This window comes from Halichoerus grypus, chromosome X, assembly GCF_964656455.1.
Source record: "Halichoerus grypus chromosome X, mHalGry1.hap1.1, whole genome shotgun sequence".
Lineage (NCBI taxonomy): Eukaryota > Metazoa > Chordata > Mammalia > Carnivora > Phocidae > Halichoerus > Halichoerus grypus.
Window position 1 is genome coordinate 30,006,923 of NC_135727.1, and position 20,557 is coordinate 30,027,479.

The following is a 20,557-nucleotide window of genomic DNA, read 5'->3' on the forward strand; positions in this document are numbered from 1 at the left end:
TCCTCCTCTTGTGTTGTTTTCTCTGTAATAGTCAACTTCCTTTCAAAGATGATCCCGCCCCGCACCGCCCCCCCCCCCCCCCCGGCCTCTTCTCTGAACACACAACAATTTTTATAGATAGAGTTTACATTGCATGATTGTTTCTCTCTGGCTAGGCTTAGTTTATTTGCATAGAAGAACTGGTTTCATTTTGCAAGAGCTGGAGAGCGTGCTTTTAACTGACAGAAGGCCAAGGGAACATGCTTTCTGGGACTTCCTCGGGGATGAAATTTCTTCTTAGCATTCTGGTGGAGAGGTAAGGGCGTTTCTGAGCACTCTTTCTCTATAAAGCGAGCCAGCCCTTGGAATGGTCAAGAATCTCAGCCCTCTCCCGAGCGTGGGAGGGGCTGACAAACATTTCTCTGCTTGTCTGGGAGCTGCATTGTAATGCCTGAGGTTTGTAGCTCTTCAAACCTCCCAGAGATGTAAACAGTAACCCACTCCAAGGAAGAGAGCAGTAGAACTGTGTTGAAACTTGCTCTAAGGAAGATTCCTCTGCCAACACCCCCAGCGTGGCTGCCTGTAGCCATTGCCAAAGCCTGCCCACACGCTTTCATCACTTGAGAGGAAGCTTCTGCTCTCCGTTAATGTGGAGTAGATACATACCAAGAATCAAGACTCATTGATTTTGCAGACAGCTCTTGATTATCCACGCAAATGGCAGCAGTGTCAATGACACGGAAAATGGGGAAAACATTTACCCTGCACCTTGACCCATGTGGCACTCATAAGGTCCTGCTTGGGACAGCCCTGGTTGGGAACTAATGAGCAGTGGTGACTTCCTTTAGCAGTGTATTTGGGATCTTATTCTTTTCTTTGTCTTTTTGTTTTTTTACATGATTTCAACTTTTCTATAGGTTCGAATTTTTAAAAATAATAAATAGGGGGGGAAATGACACAAGTAATACCTATTATATATATAAAAAAAAAAAAATAGAAGGGCACCTGCGTGGCTCAGTCAGTTAAGGGTCAAGCTCTTGATCTCAGCTCAGGTCTGGATCTCAGGGTCATGAGTTTAAGCCCCACACTGGGCTCCACATTGGGCATGGAGCCTACTTAAGTTAAAAAAAAAAAAAGGAAAGAAAGTGAAGGGTCCCCATTTACCTCCTGATGCTACTTCCCTCCCCAGAGATAACCACAGTTGACAGTCTGTTGTGAATCTCTCCAGGTTAATTTCTTTTCATTTACAAACGTACATACATGTATAGTTGTTCGGGTCTTTGTTTTTACGTAAGTCAGGAATCATGCTATATAACGTAGCGGGTTCATTTTTTTTGGAGGAGTTTTAGGTTCACAACAAAATTAAGAGGAAGGTATAGAGGGGCGCCTGGGTGGCTCAGTCGTTAAGTGACTGCCTTCGGCTCAGGTCATGATCCCAGGGTCCTGGGATCGAGTCCCACATCAGGCTCTCTGCTCCGCGGGAAGCCTGCTTCTCCCTCTCCCACTCCCCCTGCTTGTGTTCCCTCTCTCACTGTGTCTCTGTCAAATAAATAAATAAATGAAATCTTAAAAAAAAAAAAAAAGAGGAAGGTATAGAGATTTCCCATGTCCTCCCTGCTCCCACCCCATACGTAGCCTCCCCCTTTAACTACATCCCCAGCAGAGTAGCACATTTATTATCAAGGATGAACCTACATCGCCAAGTCATTGTCACCCAAAGTCCATAGTTTACCTTAGGGCTCACTCTTGGTGTTGTAATTCTGCGGGTTTGGACAAATGTATAATGACATGTACCCATCATTATACTATCACACAGGGACGTTTCACTGCCCTATAAACCCTCTGTGCTCTGCCTGTTCCTCCCTCCCCCCAGCCACAACCCCTGGCTACCACCGATCTCTTTATGGTCTCCTTAGTTTTGCCGGTGGCTTTCTAGTCTTGTTACTACTTAACGATGTCTGCTGGACGGCTTTCTCCGGCAGGGACCATAGGTCCACATCATTGTGGCTCAAGAGCTGCATGGTATTGCACAGTACGGACGTGCCAGTTTATTTAATCATTCTCCCGGTGATGAACGTTTATGTTGTTTCTACTTTGTGTTCTTCTACAGAACCCAGCTCTACCAGCGCTGAACTGTTCTGTTGAAAATGCCCACCCGACGGTTTCTTACTATGCTCGTCCTCAAGTGGCATCGTACAATACCTACTATCATAGCCCCCCCCACCTGCCGCCATATTCTGCTTACGACTTTCAGGTATGTTCTGAGGGAAACACAACTCTCCGTGACTCTTGCTGCCATTCCTGCTGTCTTGTTCTCTCCCTAATTATGGAACCTCCCTCCTATGGACAAGGTAGCCAGGCCCTCAGCCTGACGGCCTTCAGCAACCTGTGGGTACCAGTGACGAGCTTAAAGACTATAGCAAGGCAAGATGGGAGAGATGGGGAGGGTGGGAAAGACACAGGAAACAGAGATGGAAGAAAAGGGAGAGAAGGAGCGAGGATCGAGGTGTCCCAAATTGCCTTGACCAGCACCCAGGAGGGGACGTACTCATTAGTACGTCAGTATGGACCCTTGTCCAACCGCGGCTTTTCCCATTCTTCTGCCACAGAGAGAGGCCTAGACCTGCTCTTTAGCACAAAGGACTCTGGCCACACAAGGGATTGAATGAAATCTGTAATGAGGAACAAGTCCCTTGTTTTTCTCCAGACTTCCTTAACTAGGACTACACGGAGAAAGGGTTTTGTTTTTTTTTTTTAAATAACACCCCCCCCTCCCCTTTTTTGCCTTGTTATCACATGGGTCCGAAATAGAGTTACCAAATTTGCACTTTCCCCTTTTCCTTTTGAGCTGAGACAAAGCACAGAAAAACAGAACCAAGAAAGGCACTTAATTAAAAGGGCTTCATTGTGTGCAGAGCACTGGGCTAGGCACTTCAAGGAAACAAGCAAAATGGTCTTTTCAACATTTACAGTGATCGGCAACCCTTGACCATAGAAGAGTGGGATTACACGGAAGTCTGGTTAATTGAAAATTTGAGGACCAAAGGAAATACCTTTGAAAGGAGAGGAGCCCATAATGAATTTGCTTCTCCTGACTAAGGGCCCCTAGATGCTCCAAGGGGACATAAAGGCATGACTGTTTGGGGGTGCTTCCAATTAGCCAGCCAGTTTACAAACACAAAGCCCTTGGGCAACCTAATTTCAGCTTTAGATTAACAAAATAATTGAACCTGGAAAGCCCCATTTTGTTGAAGACAGTGTCCTTTTGTTCGGCTTAGATGCTGTGCGTGGAGGTCTAGGCCTGAATATCGCAACAGTAATATATATAGTGTGACCACGGACTTGTTCACTCTTATAAAATGCAGAACCAGAACAAGGAGGTGTCCATCAAAGCTTGGGAAAAAAATAATGCTGGAACTTGTTCTAAAGCCTATAGTATTTACAGGCAGACAACAGAGGGAACTCATTACCCAAATAGGTGCTACACAGACTGGGAAACACGAATCTGTTCAAAAAGGGCATAGACAATTTCAGCAGTGACAGAGGCAAGAGGAGTCCTTTAAGAGACTGCAAGGATGGGGGCGCCTGGGTGGCTCAGTCGGTGAAGCATCGGCCTTTGGCTCAGGTCAGGATCCCAGGGTCCTGGGGTCAGGCTCCCTGCTCAGCAGGGAGGTTGCTTCTCCCTCTCCCTCTGCACCCCCCTCATGCTCTCTCTCGTGTGTGCTCTCTCTCTCTCTCTCTCATAATTATTAAAAAAGAGAGAGAGAGAATGCAGAGATGTTGAAATTTAACACAGCAATAAAAAGTAATAAAAAGTCATCCTGGGGGGCCCCTGACCAGCTCAGTCAGCAGAGCACGCAACTCTTGATCTCGGAGACTGAGTTCAAGCCCCATGTTGGGCGTAGAGCTTACTTTTAAAAAAAAAAAAGGTCATCCTGGGATAGAGGGGCCACAGACACATAGGTCCAGCCCCAGAGGCTGCCTCCATTTATTTTTTATCGAAGCAAATTATGTTGATTATATTGATTTTAGGAATTTTCACTTTATAACGAACCCCTGAAGTAGGAACAATCATCTCCCTGCTGATGGTCCTTGTACACTCTAAGATAGGAAGCCTCTCTGTAGGGTATGGAGACATTTCTTCGTCCATCGTTCCTCATTCAGACACTACCCCAGGGATGAAAACAAGATTGACAATGCCAGTGGTGACTCGGGCTGTTGGCTTCCGTTCAGTCGGTGTTTACTCTGTGTTCCCATGTGCCAAGCACTGTGCTAGGAGCCGTGGATAGAAAGATTGATTGCATTAAGAAATCAGGGACTTGGGGAGCCTGGGTGGCTGAGTCGTTGGGCGTCTGCCTTCGGCTCGGGTCATGATCCCGGGGTCCTGGGATGGAGCCCCATATCGGGCTCCCTGCTCAGCGGGAGGCCTGCTTCTCCCTCTCCCACTCCCCCTGCTTGTGTTCCCTCTCTCGCTGTCTCTGTGTGTGTGTGTCAAATAAATAAATAGAATCTTTAAAAAAAAAAAAGAAATCAGGGACTTGAGTGGGGGGTGGTCAGGGGACAGCAATGGAGACAAAAAAGTAAATAGTCTATTACCCAGAGTGCTGTGGAAACCCAGCAATAGGGTCCCTAACCCAAACCCACACTGTGGGTTTATAGCACGGACGTCAGGGATTTGTGGAAGCCTCTACTTTTTAAGAACATCTCCTATTCACTGAGCCCTTGTTCTGCACCAAGCATGGTGCCGAGTGCTTCACATATATCATCCAGTGTAATCCTTTGAGGGAAACAGTCTTGTCATTGCCAGTCTCTTGTCATTGGAGTCTGTCTGACTCTAGAATAGGCTTAAAGAATTCTTTGGAGAAGCTGTAAATCTGAGCGCAGCATAGATCTTTTTCCCCCAGTTAATTTTAGGATCTTTATATTTTTTACTGATTTAAATTATGGGCTTCCTAATCATGACTCAGAAGGGGTCTCTAGAGAGTAAACTCTCTCTGATTAATTATTAAATTGCTCCCCACTCTAGCGGCTGCTGGGACACTTCTCATACCTCTCCCGGTTCTTTTTCTAGGTTCAAGCTGTCTTTGTGTTTCCTTTTTGGAGACTTTGGAGTTGTGTGGTGTGGGTTTTGAGTGATGTGGGGTTTTAATTTTTTTAGAGACTTTATTTATTTTAGAGAGAGAGAGAGCACAATGAGCAGGGGGAGGAGCAGAAGGGGAGGGAGAGGGAGAGAAAAAATCTCCAGGAGATTCCGCACTGAGAGCAGAGTCCCACGTGGGGCTCAATCCCTCAATCCCAAGATCATGACCTAGGCCAAAACCAAGAGTCAGACCCTCAACCGACTGAGCCACCCAGGCGCCCCAAGTGATGTGTTTTTAAGGACTTCGCTCTGGTCAGATGGCCCCGAGGATGCTGTGAGTGCTGAGCTGGGAGAAACGGGACTCTTGCAAACACTGGACTCCACGGTGTCCTCCCTTCATGAGCTCCCCATCCCCCAAGACAGGAAGGATAGAAACTGAGACTACCTTTGCCTCCTCGCTAACCTCCCCGCTCACTTCTGTTGCCCCCACGTTCATTTCCCTCCTACCTGTACTTTGGTTTCAGCCAAGTAGCCCAAATTCCGCAGGGTATAAAGCATCGGTTTCTACTTCCCACTGGGAAATTCAACCCAGGGGAGCTTTGTGTAAAACCTTAAGGGGTTCCAGCCATACTTCCCAGTCGGGCCTACCGGGCTGGTCCCCCTACTTCACTCTAACCGGGGGCTGGTTCCTTTCCTGTCCACCTGGTGAATTGCCACGCCTGCGCCTTGCCCCTCTTCTCGCTCCAGCCTCCAAGAAGCGACTCGGGAAGCTCGAACTGACGGAGGCCCAGCAGTAGGCTATCTAGGTGCTTTTCATGCTTTGCGCTGAGCGGGGATTCCAAGCTCTGTTCTTCTGAGCTGCCTGTCCCATTAGTAAAGTCGACTCGGAGGCAGGAACCAAAAGGCACCAGGCCAGCTCCCCAGCTGCAACAAAGCCAAATCCTTCCCAAGGTGCCTGCCTGTTGCTTGGAAACTACGTGCTGGTCCTGTGGGTCTTGTCCCCCACTCCCCCCACCGGGCCCCAAGGGTGTGTGGACTACAGCCAGTTAGCTCCCTAGCTCTGCCAGGAGCCCTTCAATTTTATCCTTAAGGCTCCCAGCGTCCTCAAAGGGAAGTGAGAAACATCCCAGCCCCGGCCACTTGAATACTTCCCAAACATGAAAGCAATAAGTGAGAACCAAAGGCCGTTGTGTCACCACCCCCCTTTTACTATCAAAGTGTACAACTGCCCCCCCGCGGCAGCTGCTGCCCACAGAAGCCTCTCGTAGCACCTCTCGGGACAGAACTGCCTTTTGCTGCGCTGTCGGAAACTTGGCCTCCCGTCTGGGGCTGGGAGCACCTAAGACCGGCCGCCTGGTTCTCACCCTCCCGTGGCGGCATTCAGAAGGGCCAAGCACCGCGTCCCCGTCCCCGGGCACGGAGACTCTTGTCCCCACTGGGCTGAGAGGACAGTGTTCTTCGTTGAGGAAAGCAGCAGGAGAGGAGGGAGAGGGGAGGGAGGACTGCAGTGCAGAATGGAAAACCAGGAAGTCTTCCCGGAGGCGGTAGACAAGTTGGGATTTTAGCAAGGAATCCTGCTTGTCTCAAGTCCACTGACTCAAGTTTTGTCTTTAGAGGCTCTGCAGGTTCTAGGACCCTATCATTCCTTCCCTCAGGGCAGAAATAATGGATGGGGCGGGGGAGGGGGAGGGAGTGATGGTGGCCCCAGCATGACGTGGACAGATATTTCCGTGTCTCGCGCAAGACCTAGAAACCTGGACAGCCCTTTCTAAGGCGTGCAGGGGTGAGGACTGGGGATTAGGAGACTCAGCCAGGTGGGCTCAGGCTCCAGAAATCCCATGTCAAGGCTGCCTCTCCATTGCCCCAGGCCTTTAAAAATGACATGATCGACTCAGACTCTGGCCAGCCACACAAAGTAAAGGCATGACCTCCCCCAAACAGCACTTGAACTCTTGAGAAATTTTGGGGTAAGTGGGTCTTTTTGTTTTTCTTTTAAAAGCCATAGCTTTTATTTATTTATTTGAGAGAGAGTGGGGGAGGGGAGCAGAGGGAGAGGGATAAGCAGACACCCCGCTGAGCAGGGAGCCCAGCCGTGGGCTGGATCCCCATGACTCCCGAGATCATGAGATCACGACCTGAGCCAAAGCCAAGAGTCAACGCTTAACCGACTGAGCCACTCAGACGCCCCTTTTTGTTTGTTTTTTTAATATACCAGTTCCTGCTAGAGCTAAGACACACCAGAAAATTGCAGTTCTCCAGCCCCGTTCACTGGCTTATTATGTTCACCCTTCCTGAGAGCCTAAAACTGGCCCCTGGCCTCCTGCTATCCGGGTAGCCCCCTCCAGTCTTCAGGCCTCAGCCACGCCGCCCCGCTGGAGCAACGCAGCGGTACCCACGAGATGGGGCGGCATTCTTTGAAACTCGATTTTACTTTTAAAAAACATGCCCAGTTGGGGCCCCTGGGTGGTTCAGTCGGTTAAGCATCTGCCCTCGCCCAGGTCATGATCCCGGGGTCCTGGGATCAAGCCCTGCGTTGGGCTCTCTGCTCAGCGGGGAGTCTGCTTCTGTCTCTCAAATAAGTAAATAAAATCTTAAAAAAAAAAAACCGTGCCAAGTTCATCTCATATACTCCTGAGGTTAGGGTCACTCATTCAACATTTATTGAGCACCTACTACTTGCCAAGCACTGTTCTGAGCTCTGCGGGATATAGCAATGAACCAAAGAAAAACAGGCCAACTCTCCTTGAGCAGGAAAATCATCAGAGTCAAGGGTATACATGAGCCAGAGAGAAAGAAGCAGCAATGGCTCCTGACGTGTCAATTCACTGTTTTTACAAAAGAAAAAAAAAATCTGTATCCTCTCTCTTCCCAAAGACTACCAAAGTTGGACAACACAAAGTCAAATTGCATCTTGTGTCTCTGCAACCTGACAGATTGTTCCTTGTTCTTACCATTGGTATTCTCACCTCCACGCCTGTGTTCCTCTCTGCCCTCCAACCTACCCTGCACTTGGGGCTGGTGGGCCACAGTTAAGATGAGATAGAAATTGTCAGACTCGGAAGAGCCCAGATCCAAGAAAGCCCACTTAGGCTCTCTGACCTTAGTTTTTGTTTTGTGTTTTGGTCTGTGAGATGGGCTCTGTGACATATTCTGGTAGCAAAGACTTTCCCAGGTATTACTGGCTTAACCTCAGAAGTTCTTATGGCCCAAAGTCCTTTTCCGAAGACTAGCTGGGATGCTGTTGCCATAGCTCGAGGGAGAGGTATTGAAGGCTTGGGCTGTAAACGTGGACAAGGGAGTGGTGGACTGAAGAGACAACACAGAAGTAGGAGCAACAAGAATGGGTGACTGGATGCAGGGCTCAAAGGGCCAGGGAGGAGGACCCCATGCTATCTGCAGGGAGCTGTGCAGCCTGAGGGACCGGGAGAGTGGGACCGACCCACGGGCTCATTGCCCCTCATTAACTTTGTGAGGCTTAGGAGCCCTCTGTTTTTCCAAACAGAAGCAAACTTGGTCCACATTCACTTTTTAAGTAACGATGGCCTGTGGAGGAATCGCAACCCGGCTGCCTAAACTGGTTTTGTTTTTATTACACAGCATTCCGGTGTCTTTCCATCCTCCCCTCCCTCTGGACTTTCTGATGAGCCCCAGTCCGCCTCGCCTTCGCCCAGCTACATGTGGTCCTCGAGCGCACCGCCCCGCTACTCTCCCCCCTACTACCCGCCTTTTGAAAAACCACCACCTTACAGCCCCTAAAGAGGAACGCCTGCTGGCTATTGAGATTATTGTGGCTTTTGTATTTCTGCTTTAGTGGAAGTGTGTAGGGTACAAAATTTAAAGTGCGATTCTTATGCATAAAGTTTTGCGAAGGCCTGCCAAGCTAGGGAAAGATAGGGATGAAGCTTATTCATTTAGCAGTGCAGAGCAGGGGTGGCTAGGCTGAACCCAGCGCTTCCAAAAAGGGCAGCGCACACTCTCTAAGCAAGGCTGGGGAGCCATCCCGGCAAGAAGCTTGTCCCGTCTGCACCTGCGTTTCCCTGGGGCTCCCCACCTGTCCTCAGCGGTGCCTGCCACCTGTTTCCCTTTGTGGAAATGCAGTGTCGTCCTCAGACCCTTGGCAGACCACCGCCCTAGCACCTTGGGTGAAGCACCTGGCTTATCTATAGGCCCTATCTTTCCCTACCACTAAAGTCAGTCCCTAAGGAAAATTTCCCAGATGGAGCTACCCAGTGGTTCCAATGCAGAGAGTTCTGGCTAAGATTTTGTTTGTGTCCGGATGTCGAAAAACGCTGCCCGTACCTTGTACTCCTTTCTTCTCTGTGAGTATTGTTAAAAATGGCTGTTGTGATCATTCAGCTCAGCTTTCGTTATCAGTACCTCCCAAAGGGAAAAGTGCAATATTCCCTCGAGTAGCGGGGAACAGGATCGATTGTTTAGGACGCACTGAAATACAAAGAGCAACGTGTGAGGTGTTTTGAGTTGATCTCAGTTACACACCCGGTAACTTAGGAGACCGTGGTTCTACTGCATGGTGCAGTATTACAAAAGACATTGGCTATGGGAGATCTTACGGTTAAAATTCAGAGTTAAAAACGCTAGGTTAGGTTCTTGGGTGGTGATGATGAGTTGTTACTAATCTTTGTGACTATTTAATCTTCAAATATTGTGCTTCAATCCCAGCAAACCGCACGTATCCTGCACCCCACCCCAAAAGAATCATCTGTATTCTAATGCCACTGCTCCTATTGGTCCTTTTTTCTGTTGAGACCAATCATGACAGTGTTCAAGATTATGAAAGTGTTACAATGCCGCTTTAAGTCTGCAAAACCTCAAAAGTAGCCAACTTGACAAATTCTTAGGTGTTACCGTAAATTTCAAATCCATCTAGCACATTGTGGTAGGTGTTTGTACGGTTCTTTTAATTATGCATAGCTTTAAACCATCCACCTGCCGAATTTAACACTTTGGCACCCATGCCTTCACTTCAGAACCAACACTTTCACTGCGATCTTACGTTAACCTGAGAACTGGAGTGATTTCAAGGAAGACGGATAATCCTACACTTGTATGACGTAAAAATACAGGGGCTACAGGAGGGTACCTAATTAGAGAGTTCTGCAAACACAAAACGCATACGGGAACATTTTCCGGCCAATTTCGCTACCTCCCGACTTGATGGATTAGAGGTAGCAGGCAAATGCTGGTGCTCCCATCTACCTTGTAGACACCCAGCCATCAAGAATTATCAAGGCACAACAAGTGCACTCACTGTTCAAAGTTAAGTGTTTGCAAAGCATTCGGTTTAACTTCCGACATCGTGAATGATGTCTCATCGAGTTCAAATCGGGAACACTAGAATCCTTTTGCGTTATGTAAAATTACTATTATTTTCTACAGTTCTGAGCATATTAAATTCTATTGGATTTCAAAAAGGGACTAATAACCAATTGACTTACTATACAAATACCAACTTGTAATACTCAATGAATTTTTTTGCCATTTACACTGTACCTTATGCTTTAGTGAACGTGTATGAGTATTTAATTTTTTAAGAGGCACCATTACACAGTATATCCTACATTTATCACATTTCTTAAAGTGTTAAGACTCTGACTCATTTCTATGTATTTTTCTTACTTTACAAAATAACTTGAAACAGAATAGATTTTGTAACACTTAATTTGAGCAGCTTCTTTTTTTATTACATTGAATTATATAAATTGCATGTTACCTTAGAAAAATTAATATTTGCTGCTTTACTCTTTTGCAAAACATTTGCTGTAATGAAGGAATTTGTATTTCCAATATGTACCTTGACTGCATTTTGTAATATTTACTGCTTTATTCCTAATTCTGCTTTCAAGTATTGAACTGGGCATGAAACATTAAAATATTAATCCAGAACCTGTATAAACTGGATGTTGCTTAAAATCTGTATCACTGCCATGTTGGAAACCCAGACTGCTTTTGTGATGTTTCAAATTAATAAAACTATCCTCCTCCTTATCCACTTACACGTGTCTTCATGGAACCTACAAAAGCATCACAAACACTCCAAAGCAACTGACAACAGCCCGCTCACTTTTGACTATTATGGTTCAAGGTGCAATGGGGATGCAATGAACCAACATATAAAACCTGTTAGAAGGTAGAAGAGGGACAGTAAAGTATCCTCCAGACCGAAAAGGCATTTTGAGACCAAACAATGAAGCAAGCGAAGCGAGCCACGCCATACCGCTGACAGAGTTTTACTCAGGGTAACTTACTGATGGGGGGCGGGGGGGGGGGGGGAGGAGAATGGAGCAGACCACCACAATCCAGGCACTACACAGCTATACTCCACAAAGGCTGGACCTTAAGCCACAGATTTTATACAGCATTGTGGGGAGGTCGAAGTGTAGCTATCTAAAGTGGTGCCATCTGGGGCGCGTGGGTGGCTCAGATGGTTAAGCGTCTGCCTTCGGCTCAGGTCATGATCCCAGGGTCCTGGGATCGAGCCCCAAATCGGGCTCCTGGCTCAGTGGGGAGCCTGCTTCTCCCTCTGCCTCTCTCCCTGCTCATTCTCTCTCTCTCCCCCTATCTCTTTGTCTCAAATGAATAAATAAAAATCTTTAAAAAATAAATAAATAAATAAAGTGGTGCCATCTGGGTGCCCGAGGGGAGGGGAAGAAATTGTTAGCTCTCCTAGTTGTTTAAACAACCTTAGGAAAGATCAAAACAAGCCTTCCCGCATTCCGGTCATACGTTAACCTCCAAGGGGCCTGGAACATGTAGCCCCAAGGCAGGTCACTGCACAGACATGAACAAGATGGAGAGCCAAAGATGGAGTCAGGATGGTCAGCACCGCTACAGACCTAGTAGAAAATTTTGTTACGCTGTCATCAGAAGTACCCCCAGTCTCCTACTCCAAAAACTGAAAAACAACAGAATAGTAAAGTCTATGTAATTTCTTTTCTTTTTTTTAAGTGAGCTCTACTGCCGACGTGGGGCCTGAACTCACGACCCCTCCTCCCCCCGCATGCTCCACCAACTGAGCCAGCCAGGCCCTCCAAGTCTGTATCATTTCTGAAAGATAATCTTGTAAAAAATACACTCGAAAATCAGAATTATAACATTTTATTTTTGCCATAAGAAGCTCTACGAACTAATACCAGGTAATGGTTAATGAAAAGTAGAACTTAAAGTCATATGATAGGAAAGATTGTACAAGTATGAACATTACAGTACTGGGTGGAAATGAACAAGGTTTCGTATGATTGACAGAGGTGAGGAAGCCAGGGCTGTTGAATTAACATTTAATCCTTTAGATTAGGCATGCCTTGACAATACAAAATACCTTGACCATTTTTAACCATTTATCTTTTTGGTACAATGGAAAGAAGAAAACATCAATTCCTCATAGTAGTTGCACGGGGGGGATCAGTACCACTGAGATGGTAATGATCATCTAAAAATATATTTTAAAGTAAATCTTGCAAGATTGCTATGGCATTTTAAAATCTTTGCTTAGTTTGGGCATTTTCATGTTCTGTCCTCTCTTTCAACAAATTGCTATTTCAAACAGTTCCTATCCAGAAGGTTTACAGGTAATTTAGCACAGGAGCAAATTTGCAGCCAACTTGAAAGAAAAAAGAAGGAATTTAGTAGCCAGAAAGCTAAGTATGAAACAGGAAAACACCATGGTAAGTTTTAAACAGAATCTTGCTACGGATTTCCAACCCAATAAACACTGGGAGTGAATGGTTTCAGCCCCAAAGGAGTAGTTCACACGAAGTCTGAACTTTGGATATAGAAACTTCTGAAAAAACTGAAGACCTTGACATACATGCAAGGAAGAGTCTTCTGGCAAAAATACAAGTTAACTTTCCAGTTTTCCTTCTCCCAAAAAAACTCTAGAAGACACCTTCATTAGGCACAGGGTTTAAATTTTATACTCAGAATTGACACAGAGCACAGCAGCAGCAAATAATTACGTCCATATTACTCAGAATGGATAGTTTTCCCTTACAGACTCAATTCCTGGTTTGTCATAATAGCCTTGTTAGGCACTCTCAACTTTTATTATGATCAACTAATTTTCCTAGCAGTTAACTTTGAAAGGTCTGGAAGCTCTGCTGGCCATCAGTATCATTCACACTTGCAGAAGTAATTATGTCTAACTGGTGAAACAGCATTAATGAAACTCAAACAGATTTCCACTGAAAATATTTCTGAGTGCACCTTATAGTCAAAGAGTAATGTTGTCAATATCTGCACAGAACGGAAGCAGATATTGTGATTCCAGAGATCAGAGTCTTAAGTTCTAAGGTTAACTTAAACTTCTCCAAGGATTAGTTCACAAAATGGTATGAACGTCTAGACTCACAGAACAGAAAACAGACAGATGCACATCATTCTAGCCCTCGGTAAGCAAAAGATTATAATATTTTTCTTCCTTCTTGTATTATTGCAAATAGTGAGGCCTGATACCCTCCACTACCAACTGAAACACTGAAACCATTATCTTCAAATCTAGCTTACCATCAGAAGAATGATGTATACATGAAAAATGGTGATTAAAGCTTTAAGTTCAAAGTCAAGAAATAGACTGTTTTTAAAAATACATAGTTAAAGAGAAAGAAAATATCTATGTTAAGAAATATTTAAGCAAGGTTACAAAGGACTAACGACTATGCACAACAATCTTTTTCAGTATCTATTAATTTTTTTCCTTTGCAAAAAGTAATTTACAGAAGTTCAACACGTTAATCCTGTTATAAAGGCTAGGCTATGTATTTGTTCCAACCTGCTTCCTTTTAGTACTAGCACTTCAATGAGTTTTGACTTTATTTTCTAAGTGTTTTAAATATGTGTCACTTGAAAAGGAAGAAAGGTACACGTATTGTTCTCAAGATAAACGGGAATCAACAAGCCTATATAACATTCCATATATAGTTTCTGATTGCTATAATATTGCAGCACTTTGCAGATGGAATGGAACTTACTTTAGAAGGGGTAAAAACCTAAAAGGTCTTGTGAAAGGAAAACACTAGATCATGGATTCAACTATTTCAAATGAAAACTTTCTATTAGAAATTCTAAGTAATATGAACATTTAAAAATATATACCAGTAGCCTCCTGCCTAAAATATGTAGGAGTCTCATTTATGGAATCTATCATTTATAAAGATTTATACATAATGAAAGATTTATTTGGTGGCTTTCGGATTCAAACTTTGAAATTTCTCAAGGGAACATTTTTAACCATATGAACAAAAAAGGAACTCTCCATTCACTTCCACTCTCTATCATGTAAGAACAAAGACTTCAAAACAAACGCAACAGAACTTTTCCTCTCCTCCTGTCTGCAATACAGAGATTTGTTTTCCATTAACATTTTTGCCCACAGAGACCACAACTGCAAAGGTATATATACAGTAGTCCAGCCACCAAAGTCTTTTCCAGACGATGGCAATAAAAGCAAAACTCAATTCTAATTAGCTAAAACTCTTTCTTCAGATGAGACACTTGTCTGCACGGCCATTTTCATGGCAGGAGGGAGGCAGGAGGTTGCTATCCATTTGGACTAGCGGAATACACAACCAAGCAGAGACTTATTCTGAAAATTTCCAGAACAACTTTAGAAGTTCTTGTTTACTTTTTATGCCACATCCAAAACACAACACACATTTATAGTCTCAATATTAAGATAATTGAGAATTCAGCAGTAAAGTGCTAACATGGAAGGGGAAAGTTGTAAGATAAACTAGGGTATGCTAATAACTCCAGTTATTTTCAAAGAACATTCAGACTGCTTCAAATTCTATTCAGGAACCTATCTCTCCAAGCTTTTTTTCTTCTTGCCTCTTTAAAACGAGCTGAAAGCTAACTATATAAACAGATACTCGGGGTGGGGGTGGGGGGAACTTCTCTCACTCTCTACTCAAAACTTTCAGAATAATTTGCTTCTAAAAATTATCAACAAATAATCCAACTAGACTGCCTTCAGATGACGTGGCAGATGAAATGAACTCGTTTTCACCTTAATTTGTTTTACAGGTCTTTTGAAACCCCTGCCCCTGAATGCAAACCAAACTTTCCAAGATTTCGAAGTTCAATAAGATTCTGGTATTATAAATTCAAACTCAGTACTGCCATCTGTTACATTCTGTTTAAAAATTGAATCATTTTCCTGCTGAATAAAAATATCTTCCCAGGTCATTGGCTTGTTCTGAGGAGTAGACGCAGTCCCTACTGCAGGGTCTTTCCCAGCATCAACCTTATACCCAAGAGCATCATCCTTCATTACAGGCATAGCGCCTGACCTATCAGAAAGATACGCGTATTGTCTGATCTGTAAGGACCTGCATGGATGTAAACGATAAAGCTTTGAGTCTCCAGAAGGATCTTGACTATGAACTGATTTTATGTGTGAAGACATAAACTGATAGTTGATGAAGGATTTGCCACAGGCCAAACACTGGTACCTTCGCTCCCCTGTGTGATGAATTTCGTGTTTTGTGCGATATTCTGCAAGAGGAAATACCTTCTCACAGTAACGGCAAGGGTACTTCTTCTCCCAAGAATGAATGTTAAAATGTCTCCGCAAGCTTGTCAGACAGACATATGACCTTTTGCACACAATACAGATATAATAGACCCTCCCATCTACTATTAACTCATAGTGATCATCATGTTTTACTTTCATACGTTTGTTGGGCGTCTCACCGCTAGATGTTTTTGGTATCTCATTCTCAAGTCTGGCCTCCCCTTCGTCAGGGTCATCTTTGACGGGGATCACTATGTCATAAGTATCTTCACCAATATTTGCATAAACCTTGCAACCCGTCGACAAGCCTTCAATCTCAGTAGCTGTATCTAAAGTAATGATCTTCTGACCCTCCATTAGATGTTTTGATCCTAAACCTGCATCATTAGTGTTTCTAGTAATTATATCTGAAATTTTTAAAGAATTGGAAAGTGGCTCTTGCAGAAGTGTAGGTATCTGCATCTTCTGTACCAACGATCCATCAAAAGTGGCACTTGGGGGGACATCAGCCTGGGGGACCAAAGATGTATTACTGACCGCCGAATCTGGGCTGGAGCTAATAGTGTCATCGTCATCATCTATAATCTCCTCCTCCTCCTCTTCATTGGCCTTGCTTCCTGTTATAACAGCACTGTTTGGTGTCTGCTGATTCTGCACAAGCAAATTGATTGAAGGAGACATATGATTTGGAAGTGAAGAAGTGACATTTGGTGGTGTAGTAAGTGGTGTCTGATTTAGCAAAATAATGTTGGGAGTCAAATGTGTCGGGGCTGAAGATACCAGCAATTTTTCACTTCCTTGCGTCTGGCTCAGAGTTGCCTGATTCACAGAAGTAGGAAGTTTCTGAGTAGGTGTGAGATTTGGTAAAGGGGGAGAGTTATTACTAGCACAAGGTGCAACATCTGAAATGGCAACGGAACCTGGGTTAGGCTGGACCTGAGCCACTGCATTGGTACTCGGCAAGGTCTCCTTTGCAGGCAGAATCTCAGAGCAGAAAATGACGTCATCGTCATCATCATCTGAATCGGTAACAATGATCTTTTTTGTCTCGTAATCTTCAGCAGATAAGGAAAAAGACTCTGTTATAATAGGCATTATAGTGGCCCCGTTATCTTGGGCTTCATCTTTTGATTTTTGTATTTCAAGGTTCTTGTCACTAGAACCAGGAGGTAAGGTTTCGGCATTACCGTCCTGAGATGTACCTGAGATGCTTTTAACCTGTGACAATGGGACACCAAGCTCTGCTATAAATTTAACCCCTAACAGCTGCCCTGATTTAATCAACTCATCAAGTAAATCCGATCTAACACGAACAATTTTAGAACTATAGATATAATTGAGAATTTCGGCAAAGATCTCTGCTCTTATAAAGCTCAGTTCAACAACTTGCCCGGCAACTGAGAAGAGCTGATGGAAATAAGTACTAGAAGCTGAAAGAATATTCCTGTGGGCCCGGAATTTTCGGTCTTCCACGATAACGGTAACATCACAGAAGAGTCCATGGCCACGTTGCTCATTCAAGGAGTTCAGCAGACTGCCAGAATATTGAATGTCTGTAGCAGAAATCAGTTTTCTACTCTCCATGCCTGTAAGAGAAAGGGAGGAGGAAGGGGTGGGAGAAGATTAGAAAAGAAAAACAAGAAGTACTTTTATCATTCAGAATGTAAGCTGCAGCATCACTAAACAGTGTATTCAAGTTTTAACTGAAGTTTGGCATAACTTTTTGGCTTGTATATAAATTGTTCATACAGGCTGGCTTTTGGACCATGCATCAAATCTCATGACTTCCCCCTGAGAAGAGACAAGCGAGTTTTTAATTGATCTACAGATCTGAACGGTAATCTCTTCCTCTGAATCTCGGATACATGCGTCACCACTAAGCAATTTTTTAAGATTAGAATTAATTTTCTTAGTTCCACTTTTAGGTTCTGTCCTCAAGAAGACTTAAGAGTTCATTTTTAACGGTCTTAAAACTTTAAGAAAAAGTCTTCATCGTGAACACACAGAAGTTATTTCACCTGTAAATGAATGATTTAAGTGTCAGAAAAGCTTGCTGTGTGCAATATCCATTCTATACTCTTCCTAAAACTTAACAGATCTTTAAGAACACATTCAAAAGCTAATCCCTACAGCCAATGACCGAGTAAGTGTTTATAAACGCTGACAGGTTATTACCTCTAGACTGCCCGTCGGTTTTCTGTTATTTAAATTGGGGTGCCTCACCTAGATAAACTATGAAACACCTTTTTTACCCTCTCCCCTTTCATCATCTCCTTGCCCCTTCCCCTCACCTCTCTACTCTTACAATCTCCAGAGGTGAAATGTTAGAGTGCCAAGCGAAGTCAACAGATGGTACTGTGAAAAAAATAAGACAAAGGAAAGGTCACCATTTCTTAATGCTTATTTGCATGAAAACACGAAACATTTCAATTTGTTGGTAAAGAATTATGCGCACTGGTATGAGAACTTTTTTTTATACCAGATGTGTTAGTGAAAATGAAAACATAAACTTATTGGAACAGAGCAGGCGGTTACTCTAGAAAAAGGGAGGGGGAGGTCAGTAAAGAGCAATGCTGCGTACCACTCCCAAAACATTCTTTTTTTGCCCGTCACAGAATACATTAGCAGTAACAAGGGTGCCGAGTAGTTTAAAATATATACACATATTAAATATATATTTAATTTTTATATATTTAACTTTTATAGATTATATATATATATATACAAACAATTGGCTGATAAGTACTTTAGGTAGAGAAACACTTTTATTGCTAACATTCTTTCCCTTTAAAGTTACCAAAATAGTAGCACTGTCGTCACAGTGCTTAAGTTATATACACGTGGAAGGCGGGGCGTCTCAAGCATCTTCGAAATTTTCAAAACTGCAGCTTAAAAACAAAAAGTAGGCAAAAAGTCTAGAAATGAGGATTTGAAATAAGGCGTTGCTCGTTTAACAGTACCAAGGAATTCCAGGTTACCATAAAGGCACTCATCAGAAAGGGTGACCTTTGGACAGCGAGCCAGCCACCAGGGCTTCCGAAATACGGGGATTTCGACAGAAGTCGCTTTTAAGTAGGTAGATAGGTTTTCCGAATACAATTTTTGTCGTTTGCAAACGGGTCCTGGGAAGGGGGCAATGCATCAAACGTACGTGTCCAGGTGACACTGGGAATTGGTTTCATTTTGTTTAGATCTGCTCCCGCTTTTCCCCGTCAGGGTGGGCCTAGGAACGGCACAAACCGCTCTGAACCCACCCCGAGATCGGCGACCTGCCTACGGAAAAGCCATTCCGCATCACCGTGAGACAAACCCTTGACTGAGGGCAGGTGAAGGTGTAAAAGAGAGAAACGCCATCCGCGAGCGAGTAAAGCCAACCGACACGCGGCTCCCTGCGGCAGCTGAACCCCATCTTCCTTACTCCACCCCCTCTTCCCCATTTGCACCCAGCCGGCTGCAACCGAGGGTTTTTTTTCACCCCAATTCACGCGAAAAGGCAGCTTCCTGCAAATCCTGATGGAGGTACGAACGGCAGCGCCAGGGCGGGGGTCCGCCGGCGAGCCGGGGAAAGTAGAAGGTGGCGAACGGGAGGGTGGGGTGTTGGGAGGGGATGAGGCCAAGCAGGCGGCATTGTTATGCCCTGGGAAGGGGACGGAAGGGGAGGATGGGCCGGGCAGAAAAGCTCTAAATCAAAGTAGGGGCTAGGAGGAGAAAAGGAGGCACAAAAAGGCAGGCGGAGGGCGAGGAAAAAGCCAAGTGGGTCCCCGTGGTGGGCTCCCCACGCGCCGGGCCTACCCCGGGCACCGGCAGCCCCTCGGCCCCTGACGGCGGAGGGGACCGCGCCGCGGCCCTCCGGGTTCGTCCCCTCCTTCGCTCCCGGGCCCACACAAAGAAAGGGCCGGAGGAGCGGAGCCTCCGACTCCGCCGCTTCCTGGTTCAAGTGAGGAGAATGCAAACGCAGGCGCGGCCCAGCGACGGAGGCAGCGGGCGCGCTCCCTCGCCCCTCCCGGCACCGGGCCGGGTCCTCACCTGCTTCCCGGCGCCGCCGCTTCTCCTCGTCTGGCCGCGCGGACGGGTGGGAGCCCTCCAACAACCAGAAGCCGGACTCCGCGGCGACTCGGCTCCTTCTTTAAACGTCGCTCCAGTCTTGGTCGACGTCGACGCGGCTGCCGCCACCGCTGCTACAGCTGCCCCACGCCACCGACAGAGGGCACAGCGCGGGGGCGCAGCGCCGAAGTCGAAGGCGCCCTCCTCCTCCGAGCGCAGTTCGGGTCTTTCCGGAAGGGCCCGAGCTCTAGGCGGCCCCGTTTCGGCGCCCGGCTCTGCCTTCGGCTCCTTCCGCAGGGGGCGGAGTGAGACTGGGAAGCTCTGGGAGCGTTCGGCCCTTTCCGGAGGGCGAAAGGGTGGGAAAAAGGGAAGGGAAAGATGGGGTAGTGCAGGCAGTCGCGGGCGGTTGGGGTCCTAAATTCGGCGCAAGCTCCTAGGGCGTGAAAACTTTTCGAGACCGTACGAGTTTCACTTTTTGCAAGTTTGAAACTGTTCGATTCGCCCGTTTCTTAGACGATAAACCACCTTGAAATAAAATCTGAATAAATATAATCATAAGTCGAATTGATCGACTCAGGATGACTCAAGTTCTAGGATGACAAGTTAACGACATTACAATAACTATTTTTAAGAAATAAGTCTAGGGTTTGGACACTAGACCGTCTTCTAAGTTGAAGACTAAATGATGCAGTACTATCTTAATTCCTTCGCTTCGACTACCGTTTACTGACCACCTGTTTGAGCTATACCAAATCTAATTTAGGTGTGGTGGAATACAAAAATGAGTAAGCCAAGGTCTCTCCCTGTCCAAAGAGCTCGGTAGATGGTTACACAAACGTCGACAAAAGTATTTGTACAAGGTATAGAACACAGAGAAGGAAATAGCAAACTAAATGTTCCCGTTTGAGCTGTACCATGAAAGAGGA

General features: G+C 45.3%; 2 protein-coding genes across 3 annotated transcripts in view; one reads left to right on the forward strand and one right to left on the reverse strand.

The window, feature by feature from the left end:
• The window catches only part of TMEM255A (transmembrane protein 255A), a 47,977-nt gene extending 36,908 nt beyond the window's left edge, over positions 1-11,069 (forward strand). The window contains exons 9-10 of the mRNA XM_036068879.2: positions 2,090-2,233; positions 8,657-11,069. Coding sequence (XP_035924772.1) covers positions 2,090-2,233; positions 8,657-8,815 — 303 coding nt within the window. The 3' untranslated portion in view covers positions 8,816-11,069. The remainder of the gene's footprint in view (positions 1-2,089; positions 2,234-8,656) is intronic.
• A 1,090-nt stretch (positions 11,070-12,159) lies between these two features.
• Positions 12,160-19,805, reverse strand: ZBTB33 (zinc finger and BTB domain containing 33). 2 transcript variants are annotated; one of them, XM_078065076.1, is made up of 3 exons: positions 19,614-19,805; positions 17,879-17,942; positions 12,160-17,173 (listed from the first exon to the last, which is right to left on the reverse strand). In XM_078065076.1, exon 3 carries the CDS (start codon positions 17,169-17,171, stop codon positions 15,153-15,155), a length of 2,019 nt encoding a protein of 672 aa, XP_077921202.1. In that variant the 5' UTR covers positions 17,172-17,173; positions 17,879-17,942; positions 19,614-19,805; the 3' UTR covers positions 12,160-15,152. The 2 variants fall into 2 exon arrangements, with proteins under 2 accessions (XP_077921202.1, XP_035924771.1); XM_036068878.2 differs by lacking the exon at positions 17,879-17,942.
• Positions 19,806-20,557: the final 752 nt, after the last annotated feature.

Coding starts and splice junctions, on each gene's coding strand:
- ZBTB33 (XM_036068878.2), bottom strand. CDS start 17,171: ATGGAGAGTAGAAAACTGATTTCTGCTACAGACATTCAATATTCTGGC.